Here is a 21,138-nt window from a genome sequence, read left to right as displayed (position 1 = left end):
TAGCATTGGGAACAATTAAGATCTACTCTCTTAATTGTTATTGTAATATTTTTGTTGTCTAGAATCACTGTTCTGTGATTTGGATTTCCGGGACTTATTTATCTACTAGTTACAAGTATGTACCCTTAAGATCTCTCCCATTTCCTATTTTGGGGATTTTTAAAGTAACACAGAGTGGAAAAGTGCAGTCAACCCAAGCGCCCATCGCCAGCTTCGACAGCGACCAACTTCTGACGGGTCGGCGTCATTGACACCCTCCTCCTGCTTCCTGTGTGACTTTGAAGCAAGTCCCCAGGAAGCTTTTGACATGTTGTATTGACTCACCTTTGCACTAACGTCTCAATTCTGTGTATTTTGTTTCAGATAATTGCCTTTGATGAGTTAAGAACCGATTTTAAGAGCCCCATAGACCAGTGCAACCCTGTTCATGCGGTAAGTAGAGAGTGCTGGTGGCCGGACGGGTGGTGTCACCACGGGCCACCCAGGGCCTGGGAAGGAGGGCGAGGTTTCAATGAGTGGGATGAGTAAAGAACATTCTGGGCCCTGCTTGTGCCTCTGAGTCTGGCTCGAGGCTGCATAGGAGACTTCCTGTTCTCAAGGCCAGCTGAGGTCTTGATTTATCTTGCGAGTCAAGTATGGCAGCCCAGGGCCCAGGTGGGGAAGGGCTGCGATGCTGTGGTGTGGAGCCTCAAGGCCTCCCGTTCGTGTGTTTGGTTACTCACCCCTGAACAAGGAGAGCTCCGGGTTGTCCCATGCTGGGCAGGATGGAGGAGCATCATTAGTGGTCATCCCCATTGTTGTAGGTGGGTTGATGTATGAAAGTCCCCATATCATCGGCCCGGAAGCAGTCATCTGGAGGAGCTCTGTGGGCCTGCGGTTGCCTCCCACTGGGAGGTCTCATGCAGTCTGGCTGTCTGGTCCAGGTTTAGCACGTGAGAGGCTCCTTGCTCCAGCGCGTGCGTCCCCAGGGCCTTACTGCTGCGTCTTGCTCATCGGGCTGTGCGTGCCGCCCCCGCCCTGCAGCAGGTGTAGAAAGACGCGTGAATGCAGGGGAAGTAGGAGGGCGGCACTTGTGTTGAGCGCATGGGTGTTGGCTGTCTGCTCCTCTGGTCACGCCAGCTCATGTCCCAGAGCCAGGGACCGACCATGCGTGTGGACAGAGCCTCTTCCACACCTTCTCTAGACCAGCCCTGCTAGGCTCAAAGGACGCGGCCTGTGTTTAGTTGAAGTTCCTTCCAGGCCCTGGTTTCCTGTGCTAAGGCAAGCTTTTGTTTGAATAGCTCTGTTGATCTTTTCAGTTGGAAGTTGTAGCAAGAACACCAGGAGTTACTAGTGTGATGCCACCTAAACCTGGAAGGCTTATGGCAACATTCTTTAGTGACAGGGACAAAGAGTCTGTTCTTTTTTTTTTTTAATCCTCACCCGAGGATATTTTTCCATTTTTTGTACAGATAGAGTGGGAGGGAGAGAGAGGAAGAGAGAGAGAGTGAGAAACATCGACATGAAGGGACACATCGAGTGGCTGCCACCCGCACGACCAACCAGGGCCGGGGACAAACTGCAACCGAAGTATGTGCCCTTAGCGGGAACCGAACCCGGGTCTCTCCAGACCGCAGGCCGACACTCTAACCGCTGAGCCAAACTGGCCAGGGCCAAAGAGTCTGTTCTTAGCTACAGGCCCCCCTGAAGAAGGACAATGCTCTTAGGTCAAGATTGGAACCCAGCTCTGCCTGTCCCCAGAGCCTGTGTTCTTTTTTTTTTTTTCTTTCGATATTTTGTTCAGATAGAGTGAGTGGGAGAGAGAGAGAGAGAAACATCGACGTGAAAGTGACACATCGAGTGGTTGCCACCCACACGACCCAACCAGGGCTGGGGACAAACTGCAACCAAGGTACGTGCCCTTAGCGGGAACCGAACCCGGGTCTCTCCGGACCGCAGGCCGACGCTCTAATCGCTGAGCCAAACAGGCCAGGGCAGAGCCTGTGTTCTTATCATCTACTCGATGCCGTCTCTTTAAGAGACTTGATTTTATAATACCTGAGGCTTCCTCGCATCATATCTGTTGATTCTCCGAAATAGAGACAAACATTTTCTTCTTCTTTTTTTTAATTCCTCACCTGAGGATATTTTTCTACTTATTTTCAGATAGAGTGGGAGGGAGAGGGAGGGAGGGAGAGAGACAGAGAGAAACATCGATGTGATAGAGCCACACCAACTGGTTGCCTCCCGCACAACGCGACCAGGGCCAGGGACACTGCAACCGAGGTACCTGCCCTTGACCGAATCGAACCCGCGACTCCTTGGTCCGCGGGCCGACACTGCAACCACTGAGCAAACCTGCCAGGTGAGACAAACCTTTTCAAAGTCAAATGTGCAAAGCAGAATTTTGCTGCTTGAATGAATCCCCAAGTTCCACTAAACTCACTATATTTTGCGAAACGTATCATTAAAACCCATTTTGTTTTCATTACCCACCTGTGCTCACTTGGCTCCTCCAGACCCGAAGGGCAGCCCAGGCCTCATTCCTTCCTGGATGTTTCTGTGTCTGGCGCCAGCATTCCGCGTCCGGCTTGTCGGTACCTGGCAGGTGCACGGAGCGGCTCTGGTCTGGGAGGGCGCGTCCACCCTGGATCCCAGGGAAGCCCAGAGCCGCTTCCCTTCCCCGAGCTGTGGGCGGAGACTAGAAACAGCTCGCTGAGGACACCCAGAGCCTTCTCGAATGATCCCAGGGTAACTGCTGGTGAAGAACTCTGTGCGCCGCTCGATTCTGTCTGCACGCCGGGCTGCAGGTGGGGGGTGACACCGCAAGGCACTGTCGTGGCCTGTCTTCCTCTCGCCGTGGCGTTTCTTAGCTCACACAGATCAAAGGGTTGAGGACGAGCCCAAGTCCCACGGAGCTTCGCTGAAAGGTCAGGGCCAGAGCAGAACCTGCACACAGGAGGCACTCAGTCACTGTTGATGAAAGAATGAATGAGTTCTGGCCATTCAGCAAAAGGGTTCGATTCCCGGTCAGGGCGTGTACCTAGGTTTCAAGTTCCATCCCCTGTCGGGGTCATATGGGAGGCAACCAATCAATATTTCTCTCTCCCACTGATGTTCCTCTCTCTCTCTTCCCCCCCTGCCTCCCTCCCCGCCTATCTCTCTCTCTAAAATCAATTAAAAAAAACATATTCTCCAGTGAGTAATAAAAGAAAAATAATGAAGGAATGTTGGAAGGTGAAGCTCTGTAGCATTGAAGCTGGAACTCAATTCCTTACGCCTGTGATTAAAGCTACACTACACTTCTAATTAGTTAATGAACTAATTAAGTAGCCTGGGCTCTGAAGGCCGGACATCTCATGGACAGATTGAAGCCACGGGGGCAAGACTCTTGTCTGAGATTTTAAAACAATCCCTAAATGGAAGGATATTTGATACACTTTCCCAGTTCTTATGATGTGACTCCCTAGCAGGTAGTTAAATGCGCTGGATGCCTTGTTCAACTTGACTTCAAGCCCCTTTGAGCCCCTGCGGTGGCATTTCAGGACCCGTTGGCTTGAAACCTCACTGGCTGGTAACAGCCACAGGAGAACCTGCGTTACAAGCAATTGCCGAACGGAGGGTGTGTTTCTAAATGAACGTGCATGAGGCCCGCTGGGTCTTTGAGCTTAGACCCCCTAAAACTGCAGATGTCATTGACCCTCTGGGTGGGCCCCTCCCGGGAGGTGGGAAGGAGGAGGAATGCTGTTTGACTCCTGGTTTCTCATTTGCCCTTCCCCTTCCTTGTACCCACTGGACATCTGGTGTCACTGGGAAGCGATGAGAGACGTCCTTCAGGGCACCTGGCTTGCTGGAGAAGGAGATGGTGTGTGTCCCGTACCAGCCTGGTTTGCGCCTGGCGTCCCACACCTTTGCCCATTAGCCTCCATTTAGGCAGCCTTGATGCTCGGTTCTGTGTGTATGTTTGCGTGTACACATTGCGTGCACGTGTATGCACATGCATTGAGGACGTGAGCTCTCTTCCTAGCCATGTGGACACTCATCTGTCTTGAGGTGGGCTCTTTCCTCTGGGCCTAAAGGGTGCACAGGAATCACTGCATTCGTGACGCAGCTCGGGAAATAGAAGTGCCCTGGCCACCTGTGCTCTCGAGACCCCGAGGAGTCTCACCGCGTCACAGCTGTGGGCTTGGTAATGAATGAACATGGGAGATGCCACAGCCGTGCTCACAGTGGCTCCAGAAACCAAGTCACTGCCGGACAGGGGAGGCCGCCACCAGCCCGGCACCTGCCCTCGGCCGTGAGCCAGGCCCCGGAGATGAACTGGACATCTTGAAAAGTCTTAGCCCAGGGGCGCTGCTGGTGTCTGATTTAGTGGGGAGAATACTTCCTTTAAATAACTCACTTTAGCCCTGGCCGGTTTGGCTCAGCAGTTGGAGCGTCGGCCTGCGGTCCAGAGAGACCCAGGTTCGGTTCCTGCTAAGGGCACATACCTCGGTTGTGGTTTGTCCCAGGCCCTGGTTGGGTCATGCGGGTGGTGGCCACTCGATGTGTCCCTTTCATGTTGATGTTTCTCTCTCTCTCCCTCCCACTCTATCTGAACAAAAAGTGGAAAAATGTCCTTGGGTGAGGATAAAGAAAAAAAATAACTCACTTTAGAAAAAGAAAGCCAATGTGAAGAGAACTTCCCTTCCTTAGACAGCAGCTGGGGCACGTGTGCTCTTTGATCCCCTCGTGGGAAGTCCTCCTGGGAGGGCGCCCGCAGGCTGCAGGGGTCAGTGACCACGTGGCCCCTGGTCAGCGGTGTGGCCATCTTACAGGTTCGTGGAAGTTGAAGAGACTTTGCCTGTAGAAAAAGTACAGGCACCTCTGCTGGGCCGCGAGGGAAGCTGAGCCACACTGTTTGCTGGTGGAGTTCTGTCGAGAGCAAATGGCTGTAACAGGGGAGACAGAGCAGCCACCGGTGGGGGCGTGCAAGCCATCTGGGGGGGGGCTCGGGGGGCTCTGCCTCCTCTTCGGAGGCTGAACGTGGGGGCTTCTTTCGCTCTAACCTCCCTCTCCTTTCTTTCTTGTGCATCCTGATAGAGGGAGCGGCTGAGGAACATTGAGCGCATCTGTTTCCTCCTGCGAAAGGTCAGTGCGAGAGCCGCGGTCACGCGAGGTCCCACAGTGACGGGCGAGGCTCCGTGCCTGCTCCCGTCCTCCCTCCCAGGCGGCCAGTGACGCGGGGCACGGGGCGGTGGACGCCAGCGATGGGCTCTTCGGAAGCTGCGAGAGACAAGAGGAACTAATTAGAAGGGGTGGCCATCAATCAAAGTGGCAGGATGGCACTGGGTATTTGAAGTGCCCTTTGGCTGGATTCAGCTGCTCTTTATCTTTGCGCAACGGTGGCTGGCACTCAGCTGACGTTGCCTCTCAGCCTTTGTTCCCGCCAGTGCTGGGCGCAGAAACGCCCCCCCCCCCACCCCGACTTAGGGAAGTTTTTTAACTGGATGATGGGTTTCCTTTGAGGTTCCAGCCTGCCACTCCGCTTTGCAGTTTGATTGGCAGCCTCGTTGGGAGTGTCGGAGGGTGGGGTAGGAAGTGTTATTAAAGGGGGAGCCAAGCATTCAGAGAGTTGTTCTGAATGGATGGGCAGAGGGTCACAGCTGCCCTAAACATACCCAGGAAGCACACATGTGCACGCATATTCATGTATGTGGGTGCAGCTCAAGCCTGGTATGTAGCACAACTCTGTGACATGGCTTGGGGACCAGAGAGACCAGTCTGTCACTCTCCGGTCAGGAAAGTGTATGTGTGTGTGTGTGTGTGTGTGTGTGTGTTTGCAGCAAAGTATAGAGAACAGCAACGCCCAGGTAAAGTAAGCAGTGTCTCTAGCCTCGAGCCAAAGGACATCCTTGGCCTCTGACCAGAGCAGGTGGGCCATAGGCCACAGGCCACAGGCCACAGGAACGCTGCCTGTCAACTCACGAGAGGTTTGTGAGCCTTATAGGAGAAAATAGGAGAGAAACCAAATGCCGGGCCAGCACCGATAGAAGGGAAAGAATTTTGCAAGCTTTTGACGTGTTTTCAATATTTCAGTAGTGATATCTTTCACTGGGAGAGAGAACTTCACCAAGAAGTTCATCATTTTTCCAGCGGTTACTTGTCCTTTCATGTTTTCCAGGAAGCTCAGTGTGTTAGAGGGTCACGTCTGTGTATCACAGCGGGTGTGTGTGTGTGTGTGCACGCGCGTGCTCAGGAATGAAAGCACACGGGAATATCCTAGTGATCCGAGGGATAAAGAATGATTAAGAAATCAGATACAGTTGGTATTAGGGTAAGGCACGGATTTGTAAGTCACTTTCTCAGATGATGTCTTGGGCACCAGTAACTCACTCCAGCTGTCACTACATACTCTCCAGTTTGTTCTTTAAGACTCCAAGTGCCTTTCACACTCCAGGTCGCTCTTTTTGCCCCGTGCAGAGTGGACCCTCCCGAATTCTCCGGCAGAGTGTTAATCCGCATCCACCACGTTTGCCTTGCTCATCCTTCTATATGCTTGGCCATCGACTGGCCAGACAGCAGGCAATGGCCTGTGGCTACCTCTGCCAAGGTCTTGCTGTGCACACCCTTGGACCTTTCAAAGTCAAAGCCAAGGGTTTGGAAGTATGCAGGCTGGGCGAGGATTAGCATCATCACGTGCACGTTCCCATGTGGTTTGCGTACGTTTTTATAAACCGGAGACGGAGACACGTTACTGCAGGAAACGATGCTGCGAGCTCCTTGTTGTGTTGTTTGCCTGTTCCTTTCTCCCAGGCTGCTCCTTCCCAGGCTGTGCCTCTGCCGCGTCCGTGCCGTCAAAGCCATGGCTGTCATTATAGTGGGGAATGCTGGGGAGGAAAGTTCAAGGTGGATGAAACGCGAACTTCAAGACTTTGGGTCTTATAACTGTGCCTCCTCACATGTGCTGCAGCCCAAGGGTGTTCTGGCTCCCACGGGGAGCTGCACTGGGGGGTGAGCACCCCTCGGCTATCTTACATCATTTCCTGTGGCGTCTTCACCCTGCCCAGTCCTCCTAGTGGGAGCACATCCATCCGCCCCTTGGCTCTGTTAGTTCGTCACCTGTCTGTTTCTGGGCCCTGGATCCCCCAGGCCGTTTTCACTGATGCGAGCATGGTTTCTCTCTGAATGCAATTTCAAATGGTTGGTGTTTCGGGAGGCCTGGCCACTGAGGTCTTGTTTCTTGGCTTAATTTGGTAGCTCACAGACACATTGGGGGCATGAGGGCCTGTCTCCCGCACGACAGTGGGAGTTCTGGAACGATGACTTTGCTCCGCTCACTGTCACATCTGTGACGCAGGAAGAGCAGTGGTAGCCAATGGTGCTCAAGAGACATTTCCTCAGTACGGGGACCCCCGAAGCTAGCTTCCTGGCCTGTCGACAGTCTGCATCCTCGCTGGGAACACTGGGATAATCCATGACTTCTGCATTTCGTCATTTCAGTCGTGTCCATGACATCGCACGCAACTTGTATATTTTAGCACACTTCCCGCTCACGTGTGGGTGTTTGACAGTCACGCTGAACTGTGTGGTACCCGCTGTGGCCACAGAAGGTCTGTAAGCTCCACTTTCCCTCCCACTCCTTCCCCTGTCTGGCCTCCTCCCCTCTTTGTCGTTGGCATTTTAACCCCGTCAACGTCTTCTCTCTGCCAGTCTGGTTCCTTCCATCCGAAAGGTGGTGCAGGGGGGTGGTGGGTACTAAGGCTTCTGCAGCCGCTGCCCTGATGAGCTGTGCAACCCTCAGTGCGACTCTAAGGGGGGGGGGGCAGTAAGAACAGCCCTGCCCTCAGCGAGTTGGGAGAATTGAATGAGCGAATACATGTGTATCTAGCTCAGAAACACTCAGCATGTATTAGACGTTATTTTTATCATCATCCTGACCCTTATCTGCTGCCTAAAACTCCTTACAACATCCCTGAGCACACACTTGGCGCTGACGCCGGCTGGGGTCACCCTTGGCTGGTGGCTTTCCCCTTAGCAGCCCCTTCCAGTCTCTCAGTAAGTGTCATTTGATGAGCGGAGTCACAAGGCAGGATGGTCCGAGCTTCCCCTCCCTGGCTGTTTCATTCTGCAGGGGCTGCTGAGTTCATAGTCCCAGCTGGAGTGCATGTTGGGGGCGGCGGGAAGGGTTAGCGGGTCTGGTTCGCATCACCACCTTCTGGGACGCGTACCTTGCAGGACGCACTGGAACGCGTCTCCTCAACACCCCTCAACGCGGTGCGTTTCAGCAGCTGGCTGTTGTTAAACCACCTCCTCAGCTTTCTCCGGAGAAAGGAAGGGGTTTGCACAGTGGATCCATTTCCAGCTCTGTAATTACCAGAAAACGTGTTCTGGGGGTAATTGTCTGAACTGCAGGATTCTCGTGTTGACTTGTGCTTATGATTCATTTCTTCACGGCAAAAGCCAGGCTGCTCACGCTGCTGTTCCGGCGAGGAGCGTGTCGTGGGCTCTGTGGGTCTCGGGGAGGGACAGGACCGAGGGCAGGAAGGCATGAAAGCAGAGGCGTCTTGACAGCGGCTTCCGGGCACGGAGAGTGGCCTCGTGGGGGGGAGGCTGTTGCGTCTCCAAGTTCAGGGAGCAGTTAGAGGAGGAACTGAAATGAGCATCGGATTGGAATGAGAATAGATCTAAGAGGCCGTCATCAAATCCTGGGGCTGGTTGTTCTGGGGGCCATGAAATGTTCGCCTCCCTTAGGTCAAGGGAGACACGCTCATGTCCAAGACGGTGTGGAGTTAGACTGAGCCTACCTGGAAAGGGTACCTGGTTGCATGGTTTGGGATGTCCCTGCTGGCGTGACATTTCTGTGATTGTCCGGTTCACCCCAGTTTCCCTAAGACTGTGTCCTGTCTTACAGCAGGTGTGACATTCGTGGGAGTCAGGGGCTCTAGTGGGTGGACCCCTTCCACTCCACGAGGGGAAGGGGGTGAGTGGGTGGGGATTGAGTTCACGGGGGAGATGTGACCCGGCAGGTGGGAGAGGGCAGGTGCTCCAGGTTTAATTAGGGAGAGAACGTGGTGGTGATCAGACCACACGTGTCGTCCTCATGGCCCCCGTGCCCCTTCGCCTCCCGCGCTTATCAGAGCCCCTCCCTGTCTGAGGCAGGGGTCGAGGTCTGAAGTGACACTCAGTGGTGGGAACCCTGAATCCAACACAGAAATTCCATGTCCTGGTTCTGAAAGCAGAGGCTAGAGGAGGTGGGGATGGCCCTTGAGCAATGCACGGATTAGGGGCACTGGCCCTCCACACAGCTGAACATCTGCATATAATTTTGACCCCCCCCAAACTTAAGTTGTTTCTTGGTATCTCAGGGGGATGGGTCCTCTTATAGATACCAAAATCCGCATATGTTTAAGTTCCCTCTATAAAACGGTGTAGGTCGATGCATACCAGTCGGCTCTGTATCCGCAGGCTCCCAACCTCAGATCAAAATACTATAGGTATTTATTGAAAAAAAAACCCCATTTGACCCAGCGATCCGACTTCTAGGAATATATCCTAAGAATCCCCAAACACCAATCTGAAAGAATATACGCACCCCTATGTGCATAGCAGTGTTATTTATAATAGTTAAGATTTGGAAACAGCCCAAGTGCCCATCCGTAGGTGAGTGGATAGAAGAAGCTGTGGAACATTCACACAATGGAATACGATGCAGCTAAAAAATGAAGGCACTCTGACCCTTTGCAATGCATGGAGGGACCTGGAGAGTACTGCGCTAAGCGAAATAAGCCAGTCAGAGAAAGACAAGTACCACATGATCTCACTTATATGTGGGATCTAATGAACAAAATAGGTCCATGGAAGCCAGGAACAGACTGACAGATCTCAGAGGGGAGAGGGGTGGGGGGTGGGGGGAAGGAAGACAGTAACCAAAGAACATATATGCATATATGCATAGCCTATGGTGAAGGTCTGGGTTGAGGGGGACAATGAGGGGAATGGAAGACATCTGTAATACTGTCAATAATTTAAAAAATCTGTGTGTAAGTGGACTTGCACGGGTCAAACCGTGTTGTTCAAGGGACAGCTTGTATTGTTCCCAATTCTTCACCCTCCCCTGTATCCAGGACTGGCCAGAAAATTTGCAAAGCTCAATAAAAAAAGGAAGATTTGAGGCTCCACGTTAAAAAGTTACTAAGAATTTTACGGAGCTGATGGCAGAACATTCATGAAAGGTGGGGTCCTTCTGAGTGTGGTCTGTGTGCAAAGGCACAGGTCACAGGCCCCTGCAGCAGCCCTGCCTGTGTCCGTGCCCTTTGCGTGTGACTGTGCAGTTCCTCTTGCCGGAAGCGGTGTGCATTTGCCTCCCCCTGGTGCTGGCCTCTGCCGCGTGATGGGGCTTGTCTGCTGGAACCCGAGCAGGCTCACGAGTGTGCACGGGGAATTTAGGAGTCGCCGGGTGTTTCTGCACGTCCTCTTGACTGCTGGCATCGTCAAGGCCAACCCACCGGTGCGAGGGCCACGAGAGGCATGGAGTGGAGACCTGAGCCCACCTGTAGCTCAGAGCCAGGCTCCCTAGATCACGTGATCCCCGTCAGCCTTTAGATGCATGAGCGCATCTAAATGATTATTGCTTTAGGGCACTGGATTTTGGAGTGAGTTGTTCTGCAGCATTATCACGGCTAAAGCTAACTGATGCCGTGAACATGTGCCACTTCTATAAAGGGGAAATCTTTTGTAAAAAAGTGATTTTATTCTGGGCCAGAGATTAGCCCTTGGCGGACTCTACAAATTTACAAGTAGACAGTTTCAAACTCTTTCCCAATTTCTTTGACCTAAGAGTAGGCTACTAAACGCATTTATCTACCAGGACCCGGAGAAAGACCCCTGTCTCTTTGGAGCACGATGTTTGTCATGCGAATATTACGACAGTTGGCAGATGGTGAAGATGGTGCCTCGTCTCTAGTTGCTGGAGCTTCTCTGCCACAGGCACGGCCTCGATTTCAGGGTTTGTATCTGCTGATGCAGTTCCTCCTGCCGGGCTCTGGAGGGGCTGGTGTGTTTTAATGGAGAAACCTCATACAGTGGAAAGAGACGCAAACACTCAGAGGGCGCTGTTCGGAATGCCTTAGGGACCAGCCTGGACTCAGAAGTCTTCCAGGTCAGAATCCTGTGTTTCTTGGGGGGTTTCTAAAGCTTTGACAGTGGTCACAGCTGCTTGCATGTCTTGAGTGACTGCCATACACCTTTACAACGATGACCTCTTTCAATCCGCACAACCCCAGGAAGTAGCTCCACTTAGCGGATGAGGAAGTCGAGGCCGAGAGAGGTTAAGCACATGGCTCTGAGTCTGGTATTTCGTCAGTTAATAGAGCTGAGATTTGCAGGCAGGTCTGTCTAACCGGAGTCCAGGTTTTTAATCAACCACGTGCTAGGGGAAATTGTCAGTTCTCTCTGAAACCTGCTCCTTCAGGACCATCGCTGCAGTAATCCTGCTCAGCTGTTTTGAAGGGAAGATCCAAACACCCAGAGCCGCATCAGGCCGCAGGGACCCTATAGTATGCTTGGCCAGTCGTGGTGGGGCCAAATGGATTCCTTTATGGCTCTTTTCGAATTCCATTTAACTTCCTGGTAGGATAGCACACCCCTAGAGGGAACGTTGGAAGAAAAGTAAAAATATCCTGGAACAAAACTTGCAACTAGTTCAGAAACCATGTCTCATGGATAATTTATGTTCAGACACTTTCTTTTTTCTTTTTATTCTTACCCGAGGACATTTTTGCATTTATCTTCAGATAGAGCAGGAAGGAGAGGGGGAGGAAGGGAGAGAGAGAAACATCGGTGTGAGAGAGACACATCGAGTGGTTGCCACCCACACGACCCCAACCAGGGCTGGGGACAAACTGCAACCGAGGTACGTGCCGTTAGCGGGAACCGAACCCGGGACTCTCCGGTCTGCAGGCTGACGCTCTAACCGCTGAGCGAAACCGGCAAGGGCTATGTTCAGACACTTTCTGTGGCAAAGTCCTTGGGAGTCAGAGTGAAGGATGGAGCATTTCAGTCGCTGTTTGGACAGTGGTGCTGTCCTGGGGTTGCCGAACCAGGGGCTGGAGGGGCTGGAACAGGAGGAGCAGAGGCCTTCCCACGGCGCCCTAACACGTGGGGTCTGGGTCGCTGGTGGGCCTCATCCCTGTTAGTTCCCCACTGCCGTGATGACGGAGTATTAAACCAGTCTACAGCAGCCAAGGTTTCTATTTCTCACCAGTCCGTGGGGCATCTGGTTGGTCCCACAGATCTTGGCTGGGCTTGTGGGCCAAGGGGGTGTTCTTCTGGTCATGGCTGGGGCTCATTCATATGTCTGGCTGTCAACAGACCATTAGCTAATCTCTGATGGCTCAGCGGGGAGGGCGGCTCTGTTCCAGCTCGTCCTCCGGGGCTAGCCCAGGCTTGATCTCATGGTGTCACAGAGAAGGAGGAGAAGACGTGGATGTACACAAGCGCGTTCCCAAGCTTTAGTTCCAGCAAATCTACCAGTGACCGAGTCGCAGAAGTGAGGCACGTGGCCAAGCCCAGGGTGGCAGCGGGAGGGACTCCAGGGCTGCAGGGCAAAGGGCGTGGGTACCGGGGGGTCCAGTTGTCTGCATTTTGATGGTGCTGCGTATGTGCTTCTCACGGGTGGCCAGGGGGAGAAACACTCGGGGAAATAGTAGTGACTCGGTGGCTGGTGGGTGTGCTGCTGGCTCCTGAGAGGCTCCCGAAACGGCAGAATTGGCTCCGCTGAGGGAGAGAGGGATCGGACCGCAGAGGCCGGCGGTCAGCAGACGGGTGCAGACAGCTGCCGCCTCCGCTGCAGACCGCCCGGGATGCCCGGGCTCGGAGCCTGCTGGGTCCTGGCTGTGTGCGGAAGGAGCATCTTACCGACCCAAAACAGGACAGAAAACTGGTTCTGGGTTTAAAGTGGGCTGGTACAACCAGCTTCACACATGGAAGAAGTCCAGTAGTCCTCGTGGCAGTGGGGAGGGACCCGGAAACAGTCCTTAGTGACCTTAGGGTGCATCACCGAGAGTGGTCCCCACACTTGGCGGTGCCTCATATTATATCTGGAGACATCATTAAAAACAGATTCCCGAATGCCCGTCCCCTGTAGTGGTTACTTTTTTTTTTTATCCTCCCTCGAGGACATTTTTGCATTTATTATCAGATAGATCAGAAGGGAGAGAGGGAGGAAGAAAGAGAGAGAGAGAGACATCAACATGAGAGAGACACATCGACTGGTTGCCACCTGCACGACTCCAGCTGGGGCTGGGGACAAACTACAGTTCCCTTAGCGGGAACTGAACCAAAGACTCTCTGGTCCGCAGGCCGACGCTCTAACTGCTGAGCCAAACTGGCCAGGGCTGTAGTGTTTACTTTTATGTGTCAACTTGGTTGGGCCATGATGGCTCGGATATGTGGTCAGACATTATTCTAGATGTTGCTGTGAGGGTGTAATTGGTGGACTTTGAATAAAGCAGATTGCCCTCTAGAATGTGGGCGGGCCTCATCTAAACAGTTGAAGGTCCCAATAGAACAAAGACTGATTCCCCACCCCCAACTCCCAAGCAAGAAGGAATTCTGCAGCAGACAGCCTTTGGACTTCAACGACAACACTGGCTCTTCTTGGGTCTCCAGCTTGTTGGCCACTCTGCAGAATGGGACTTACCAAACCACTAACATAGCATGAGTCCATTTCTCAAAATCAATCTCTCTCTCTCCCTATAGATATAGAGAGATAGACATAGGTAGATACAGCTATATCTATATACACACACATCCTGTTGGTTCTTTTCCTCTGGAGAACGCTGACTAACACTCCCCGGCACCCCAGTCCTGGGAAGCTCAGATTTAGTGGGTTTTTGGAGGGGCCCCAGGATGGCTGCGTAACTAAATCTTCACAGCAACCCTGAGAGTTGGGTGAAATGACCCGCCTTCACCTTGCTCAAGGCCACCCCAGCTCATGGGTCTGGTTCCAGAGCCCGACCGTCCCTCTTTGTCCCTTGGTGCTTCCGTAGGAGCCAGCGACTTTCCGTACCTTCCGCGGGGCAAGTCTCTGCAGCCCAGTGACCACGGATGACGATCACTCAGTTCCCCCTGTGGTCTCCGCAGACTGCGGACCGGAGGAATGAGGCCCGTCACCTTCCTGTGCTCGTCAGCCAAGCAGAGTCTCCCAGGCTGACCTGGAAGCAAAAGGGGTTATGGTCTCTAGCGGTTTTGCTGAGAGGTCACCAGATCATTGGTCCTCTGATAGGAGTAATTTGGTTTTCCAAAGTAACTGTCTCTTCTCATTAGTATGGAAGGAAACTCCAGGTGTTGTAGGATGTGTGGGCAGCGGGAGAGTGTATTAGATATGGGTTCTACTGTGAGTAAAAGACATGAGGGAGCCCTGGCTGGGGGGTTCAGTGGTTAGAGCATCAGCCCGTGCACCCAAGGGTTGAGGGTTCAATTCCTGGGCAAGGGAATGTACCTGGGTTGCAGGTTCCATCCCTGACCCAGGTTGGGGTGCATGCGGGAGGCAACCAATCGCTGTGTCTCTCTCACATCAATTTCTCTCCTTCCCTTCTTCCCTCCCTCCCTCTCTCTCTAAAAATCAATGGAAAAAATATCCTCAGGTGAGAATTTACAAAAAATTCTAAAAAATGTAAAAAGACACGAGGGAGCTCATTCTGCTGGGGAGCCTGCCCAGGCCGGGGTGTCGCAGGACTGCCTCCCAGGGTGACTGGGACCCAGGCTCCTCTTGCCTTTGAACCATGACACCCTTCCCAGCAGCCAGGTGGAGGGGGGAGAGGCAGAGGGCTGTTTCCATGAAGGACACGACTTAGGATTTGCACACACCACTTCCACCCATGCATTGGCTGGATCTTAGGCAAATGGCCACTCCTGGTCCTATTTTGGGGGGCTGTATGCTCAGCCAAAAATCAGGGATTTCATTCCGGAGAGCAGGGAGAGTGGACACTGGAAGACAAGCACAGTGCTCAGTCTCAGGGGAGTCAGGCTGCAGGGCAGCCACTGCTGTGCCCCCGAGACTCAGGGCAGTGGGAGCCGGGCGTGGGGTGAGGGAGGAGAGAGGTTCGGCAGCAGAGGTCCAGGTGATGTCTCATGGAACTTGGAGGAGGCTGTGCCACATGGGGGTTGCAGAAGGGCACTAAGGAGTCCTCGGTGTTGGCCTTGGTGGGTTCCAATGAGAACCAGTCTGAATTTATTCATTTATTCTGCTGGAATTCATTCATTTAGCACCTGCTATGTACTTAGTCTTGTATCATGTGCGGAGGAGGAGAAGTGCGTGTGTGTGTGTGTGTGTGTGTGTGTGGTGTGGTATCAGCTGTGAAGATATGCTCAGTCCAGCTAGAAGCAATCTTGTTTTTTTCTCTGAATTCCTGTTCAAGAGTCTCTCAAAGCCCTGATCACATAATCCCCTGTATTATAGTTGCTTGTACACGTATCGTACACATTTGTATTCCCGAAGGCAGGGATCGTATCTGCCTAATTTTGTGTCTGTTGCATTGCCTAGCGTGGTGTCCGATTCATGTTAATTAGCGAAATGGATTAGTGAACATGAGCCCAGCAGCCATATAATGGCTTGGACTATTATTTCCACAACGCGTGAGGCAGAATTCTCAATGCTGAGCCTGGGATTAAGGCAAGTGGAGGAGACCAAAGAAGGGCCAGCAGGAGGCGTGACGTGCTTTGTTTCATCAGCCCCTCCCTCACTGCCCAGTGTGTGAGCTTGGTTGTCGATGTAGTTGGAGCCCCGGTTCTTAACCTTGGCTGCATATAGGAATCACCTGGGAAGCTAAAAACAACAGCAACGAAAGACTGTTCCTGGGTGTCACCCCCAGAGTTTCTGTCTCATTGGTCTGCTTTGCAGCCTGAGCACCCAGGTTTGCAAAGCACCCCCCGGAGAGTCTAGTGTGCAGTGAGGCTGCAAATCACTGAGTGGAGGGTGACTCAGGCTTCAGCAATGCAGGTGGGGAGCCTTCTCCCTTTCTCAGGCCTCCAGGGTATGATTTAGAGAGCCGTGATTTCCTAAATGGTACCAGAGTAAACGCAATAATTTGCTAACGGGTGCCTAAGTGGATCGGAGGGGCGAGTCCCTAACTTCCTACTTCCTCGAGATGGTCAGCCCCGCAGGGTAACTCATTGCTCGGGCTCTGCGGACCATCTGTGTGTTTTCCTTGGCGGGAGCTTTGCTTCCAGAGGCTCCCCTTTCCAAAATGTTAACAAGAAGTAAAAATCCTGTTTTTCAGCCCTTCACGTGCTCACCATTCTTACCCTTTTCCAGCTTGCTGAAGGAGCATGAGACATTTCTGGGTTATGTTTCTAGGCCACAAACCATGTCAATACTACCAAAGCCTAATAGCCTCCTGTTCCCTGGAGCGTGACCCAGTCTGCCCCTCCCTAAAGTTGAAACGGGCACCAGCCCGCAGCAGGCCGACGGGGCTGAGTCTGATGAGCACTGCCCTGGACTCCAGCCTGGTGCTGAATCGACTCTGAGGCTCCAGATGTATCTTCTCCCCAGGGAGCGGCCGTGTTGCTGCGTGATCATGCCGGCTCCATTTGCCACTTCCAGGGGATCTGTTGTTCTTGAAGCCATTTGGGCACGGGGCGTCCTCCAGCAGTGTCTGCACTGGCTCTGTCTCCTCAGCCATCTCCACGGCACAGACAATGACACGACACGGGCGGTTTTGTTTCACTGGGATCAGACCAGGCAGGAGACAAGAAGCACTGAATGCGTTAAATTTGCCATACAAATGCAAAGTGCCGTTCTTACAAAGGGACAGCGAAAGCATATTGTTCCCTTTCTGTGCCTGCCAACCGGGCACAGCCGTGATGCAATTCTGGAGGACAATGATCCCTGATTATAGCACAGGGAGGTGGGTGGCAGACACACAGCAACGGCAGCTCGCTATTGTGGCCTTTTAGTGGTGACATCACCGCTGTTACCACTCAACACATCAGCATGAGGTGGTGCCTGTGCCACTGGTGTCCTGGGGGCAACCAAATAAAGCAGCCACGTACGCAAGCTCCCCTCCTCGGGGATCTAGGTGGTGTCGAGAGGCCATCAGCATGATGTGCTGTTGGAGTGACAGCGTGTCTTCCTCGAGGTTCTGTGTGGTGCTGTCTGCATGAGTGAGATTTCGGTTCCCGCCTCTGGGGTGCTTTAGGTGTTCTCTGATTGTGGCGATGCTGCTGCTACTGGGGACCAAGAGTGGTGGGTATTGGGTTGCTTCAAGTTATCGATCAAGTATTTCAAGCACAACTATTGTGGACTTAATTTTTTATTTTTTTATCCTCATCCGAGGGCATTTTTTGTTCAGACAAAGTGGGAGGGAGAGAGAGAGAGAGAGAGAGAGAGAGAGAGAGACATCAACGTGAAAGGGACACATCGAGTGGCTGCCACCCGCACGACCAACCAAGGCCGGGGACAAACTGCAACCGAGGTACGTGCCCTTAACGGGAACCGAACCCGGGTCTCTCTGGACCACAGGCTGACGCTCTAACCGCTGAGCCAAACCGGCCAGGGCACTACGGTGGACTTTAAAAGGAAGGCAGTGTGGGAGGGGAAAGTCAAGGGTGCTCATTTGTAACATGTTTGTTTTGCTCAGTAGGCTGTAAAGTTGGTGGGGGCAGGGTCTGTGTAAGCCGCTCCCTGCTCAGCACCTTCCCTGGAACTGGGCAGTGTGCCACCTGTTCGTGCAACAGCCCTGTGCAGTGGCGATGGGGAGCTGAGACTCAAGGGCGTGCATCACGTGCCCTGGTCACTCAGGTGCTACGTGCTGGGTCTGGATTCAAATCCACTCTGATTCCCCACCCGCTGCCCTTCCTGGTGGTCCTCACGTTCTCATGCACCAGGAATTAAACACGTGCTTCCCTACATTTCCTGGGACGGCTCCTCACCTCTGGGTCTTTCAGAGTAACTTGGACTCCACCCTCTGACGTCCCCGTGTGTATCCATTCAGTGACCCACTGTCGCCTCCTGCACGCGTGAGCCATGCTGGCCTCTGGTCCCCCCGTATCAGCTGATTCTCATCCTCCCAGTCAAGAACAGGCTAAGAGGTTTTGATCAAAGGCATTTCCTCGGCTTTAAGGGACTGGGGGAGAATGGATGGTTCGGGAGGAAAAGCCTTCAGAAGACGCTGCCCCTCTCATGCAGGTCCGTGTGGGATCAGTCTTCTCGGGCCTCCGTTCTAGACTGGGTGGCTTAGACAGGGACATGTATTCCTTCACACTCCAGTGGCTACAAGACCCACACACAGGTGTCACCAGAGTTGGTCTCTCCTGAGGCCTCTGTCCTTGGCTCGAAGACGGACACCTGCTCGCTGTGTCCTCACGTGGTCATCCCTCTGTGTGTGTCTGTGTCCTGATCTCCTTTTCTTATAAGGACATCAGTGATATTGGGTCAAGGCCCATCCTAATGACCTCGTTTAACCTTAATTACTGCTTTCAAGACCCTGTCTCCAAATACAGTCACATTCTGGGGCCCTGGGTTAGGCCTTCATTATATGAAAAACGGCAGAGGGGACATCTTACCCCCAATGGGATCTGCGCACCAGACGGATTTGTATGGAAGCAGCATCCCCTTGGTCAGGAGAAGTGATTGGCCTTCTCTTGAATTCCACCCCTTGGCAAAGAGCAAAAAGAGGGAATAGTGAGCCCCCGGGTTTAGATTTTACTAGGAGTTTCCCATCATCCACAGGTGTGATCCAGTGAAAGAGAAGGCAAGACTGCACCTCCGTTGGATTTTATTGCATGTTTATCAAATAAAAAGCAAACTTATTCTGGGCAAAGCCCATGGAGAATCACTTATTTACAATAGCCAACATATGGAAACAACCGTAATGTCTATGCAAGGATGAATGGACAAAGAAAATGTGGCGTATATACGCAGTGGAGCATTATTCAGCCATGAAAAGGAACAAGCCCTGGCTGGTTTAACTCAGCAGTTAGAACGTCGGCCCACGGACCCAAGAGTCCCAGGTTTGATTCCAGCCAAGGGCACATGCCTTGGTTTCGGTTCGTCCCTGGCCCCGGTTGGGGTTATGTGGGTGGCAACCAGTCGATGTGTCTCTCTCACACTGATGTTTCTCCCCCAACCCCACTCTGTCTGAAGATAAATGTAAAAATATCCTCGAGTGAGGATTAAAAAAAAAGAAGAAAATCTTACTACAACATAACTGGAACTTGATGGCATTCTGTTAAGTCAGACAAGTCAGACAGAGAAAGACAAATACAATATGCTCTCACTTATGTGTGGAATCTAGAAACAAAACTAAACACCAAGCTTCTAGATACAGAGAACAGAGGCAGGGGACTGGGGGCAAAATGGATGAATGTGGTCAAAAGGTACAAACTCCCAGTTATAAAATAAATAGTCCTGGGAGCACAGCATGTGACTATAGTTAGTAACACTGTAGCGCATATTTGAAAGTTGCTAAGAGAGTAGATCTTAAAAGTTCTCATTACTAGAAAAAAATTTTGTAACTATGTAGGGTGACGAATGTTCACTAGACTTGTGATCATTTTGCAGTATATATAAATATTGAATCATTGTGCTGTATAAGCAAAACCAATGTAATATTGTAGCTCAGTTGTATCTCAAATGAAGAAGAATCAGCCCCATCATTTCCAGGGGAGATGGACCACACGCGGGGAGTCACCCTGCCTCTTTGAACTGCCATGTGGCTGGCCAGGAGCAGTGAACAAAGCCAGTCCGCAAGCTCAGACAGTTAACTCGGCACACGTGGGACAAGGCACGGGCCACTTATCATCCCAATTAGCTGTGGTTCCTGTCTCCCAGCCGACCCAGGGTCAGGACCAGATCCACGGATGCGATGTGAGCTTTTGCAGAAGTGCCCATTGCTGAGATGGGCTGAAGTTATGTCATCGTAACTGTCATTGCTTATAGGATGTCCCTGCCCAGGAGTTGTCACTGGGCAGCAGGACAGCATGAGCCATTCTGGGGCTGGAGGGAGAAGCAGTGGCCACTGCCCATTCGTGGTGTCACGTAGACTGCACACAAAAGGTCCTTGCGCCACAGCTCCGGGAAGGCCAGGCGTCTGTCCCCCTGCAGTGCAGAGAAAAGAGGGACCTGGAGTGCTCTTTCTTCGCTGGAGGAGGGGAGCTCACTGGACTTGGAATATTGGTCCTTAGTGGCTCAGGAAAAGGCTTTTCCTCCCGACAATGTTGAAGTTACCCTGTGCAGCTTGGAATGAGCCCGACGTGGTGCAAAGGGCTTGATGTGATGTGGGCGCCACCGCGGTCCCCTTGCACGGGTGAGGTAACGAGAGCAGAGGGGTTCAGGCGCTGAAGTAGTACGTGCCAAGCCAGGACTTGAACCCAGGCGGTCTTATCCCAGAGCGCGCTTTGGTTTTTCTTGATCGTTTTAATTATGAAGGTAGCATGTCCCCATTTTGACTAGAAAATGATGCTAAGCTGATATAAAGAAAATAGTAACCAGCTCCTCACTCCTCTCTGTTCCTGTCTGACATAACTAATGTTAAAAGCTTGGGTCTAGCCCTGGGTGGTTTGGCTCAGCGGTTAGAGCATTGGCCCGCGGACCAATGAGTCGTGGGTTCGATTCCAGTCAAGGGCATGTACCTCCATTGCGGTTCATTCTCGGCCCTGGTCAGGGCCGTGCAGGAGGCAACCAGTTAATGTGTCTCTTTCACATCAGTGCCCCCCCGCCCACACACACACTCTATCCGAAGATAAATAGAAAAATATCCTCGGGTGAGGATTAAAAAACAAAGCTTGGGTCTGTGTCCTGCTGATATCTCCACGCACATTCAGACAAACACAGGCCCACACTTGTCTCCACACACACTCAGGGGTGGCTTTTTTTTAGTTTGTTTCTTCTTCCCAATGAAACCATTGTTTTCCTATAACTTGATTCTCCCCACATATCATTACATGGACAGCTGCAGCGAACTCTCAAAAATAATTGCACAGCCCTGGCCGGTTTGGCTCAGCAGTTAGAGCATCGGCCTGCGGTCCGGAGAGACCCGGGTTCGGTTCCCGCTAAGGGCATGTACCTCGGTTGCAGTTTGTCCCCGGCCCTGGTTGGTCATGCGGGTGGCAGCCACTCGATGTGTCTCTTTCATGTCGATGTTTCTCTCTCTCTCTCTCTTCCTCTCCCTCCCACTC

General features: G+C 52.5%; 1 protein-coding gene across 1 annotated transcript in view; it reads left to right on the top strand.

Moving 5' to 3' along the window:
- Positions 1-21,138, top strand: part of CNIH3 (cornichon family AMPA receptor auxiliary protein 3) — a 64,198-nt gene that overhangs the window by 19,539 nt on the left and 23,521 nt on the right. The window contains exons 3-4 of the mRNA XM_036277767.1: positions 364-432; positions 5,062-5,109. Coding sequence (XP_036133660.1) covers positions 364-432; positions 5,062-5,109 — 117 coding nt within the window. The remainder of the gene's footprint in view (positions 1-363; positions 433-5,061; positions 5,110-21,138) is intronic.

This window comes from Molossus molossus, unplaced genomic scaffold (assembly GCF_014108415.1).
Source record: "Molossus molossus isolate mMolMol1 unplaced genomic scaffold, mMolMol1.p scaffold_m16_p_23, whole genome shotgun sequence".
In the NCBI taxonomy this organism is placed as follows: domain Eukaryota; kingdom Metazoa; phylum Chordata; class Mammalia; order Chiroptera; family Molossidae; genus Molossus; species Molossus molossus.
This window is presented reverse-complemented; position numbering and strand designations above follow the sequence as displayed.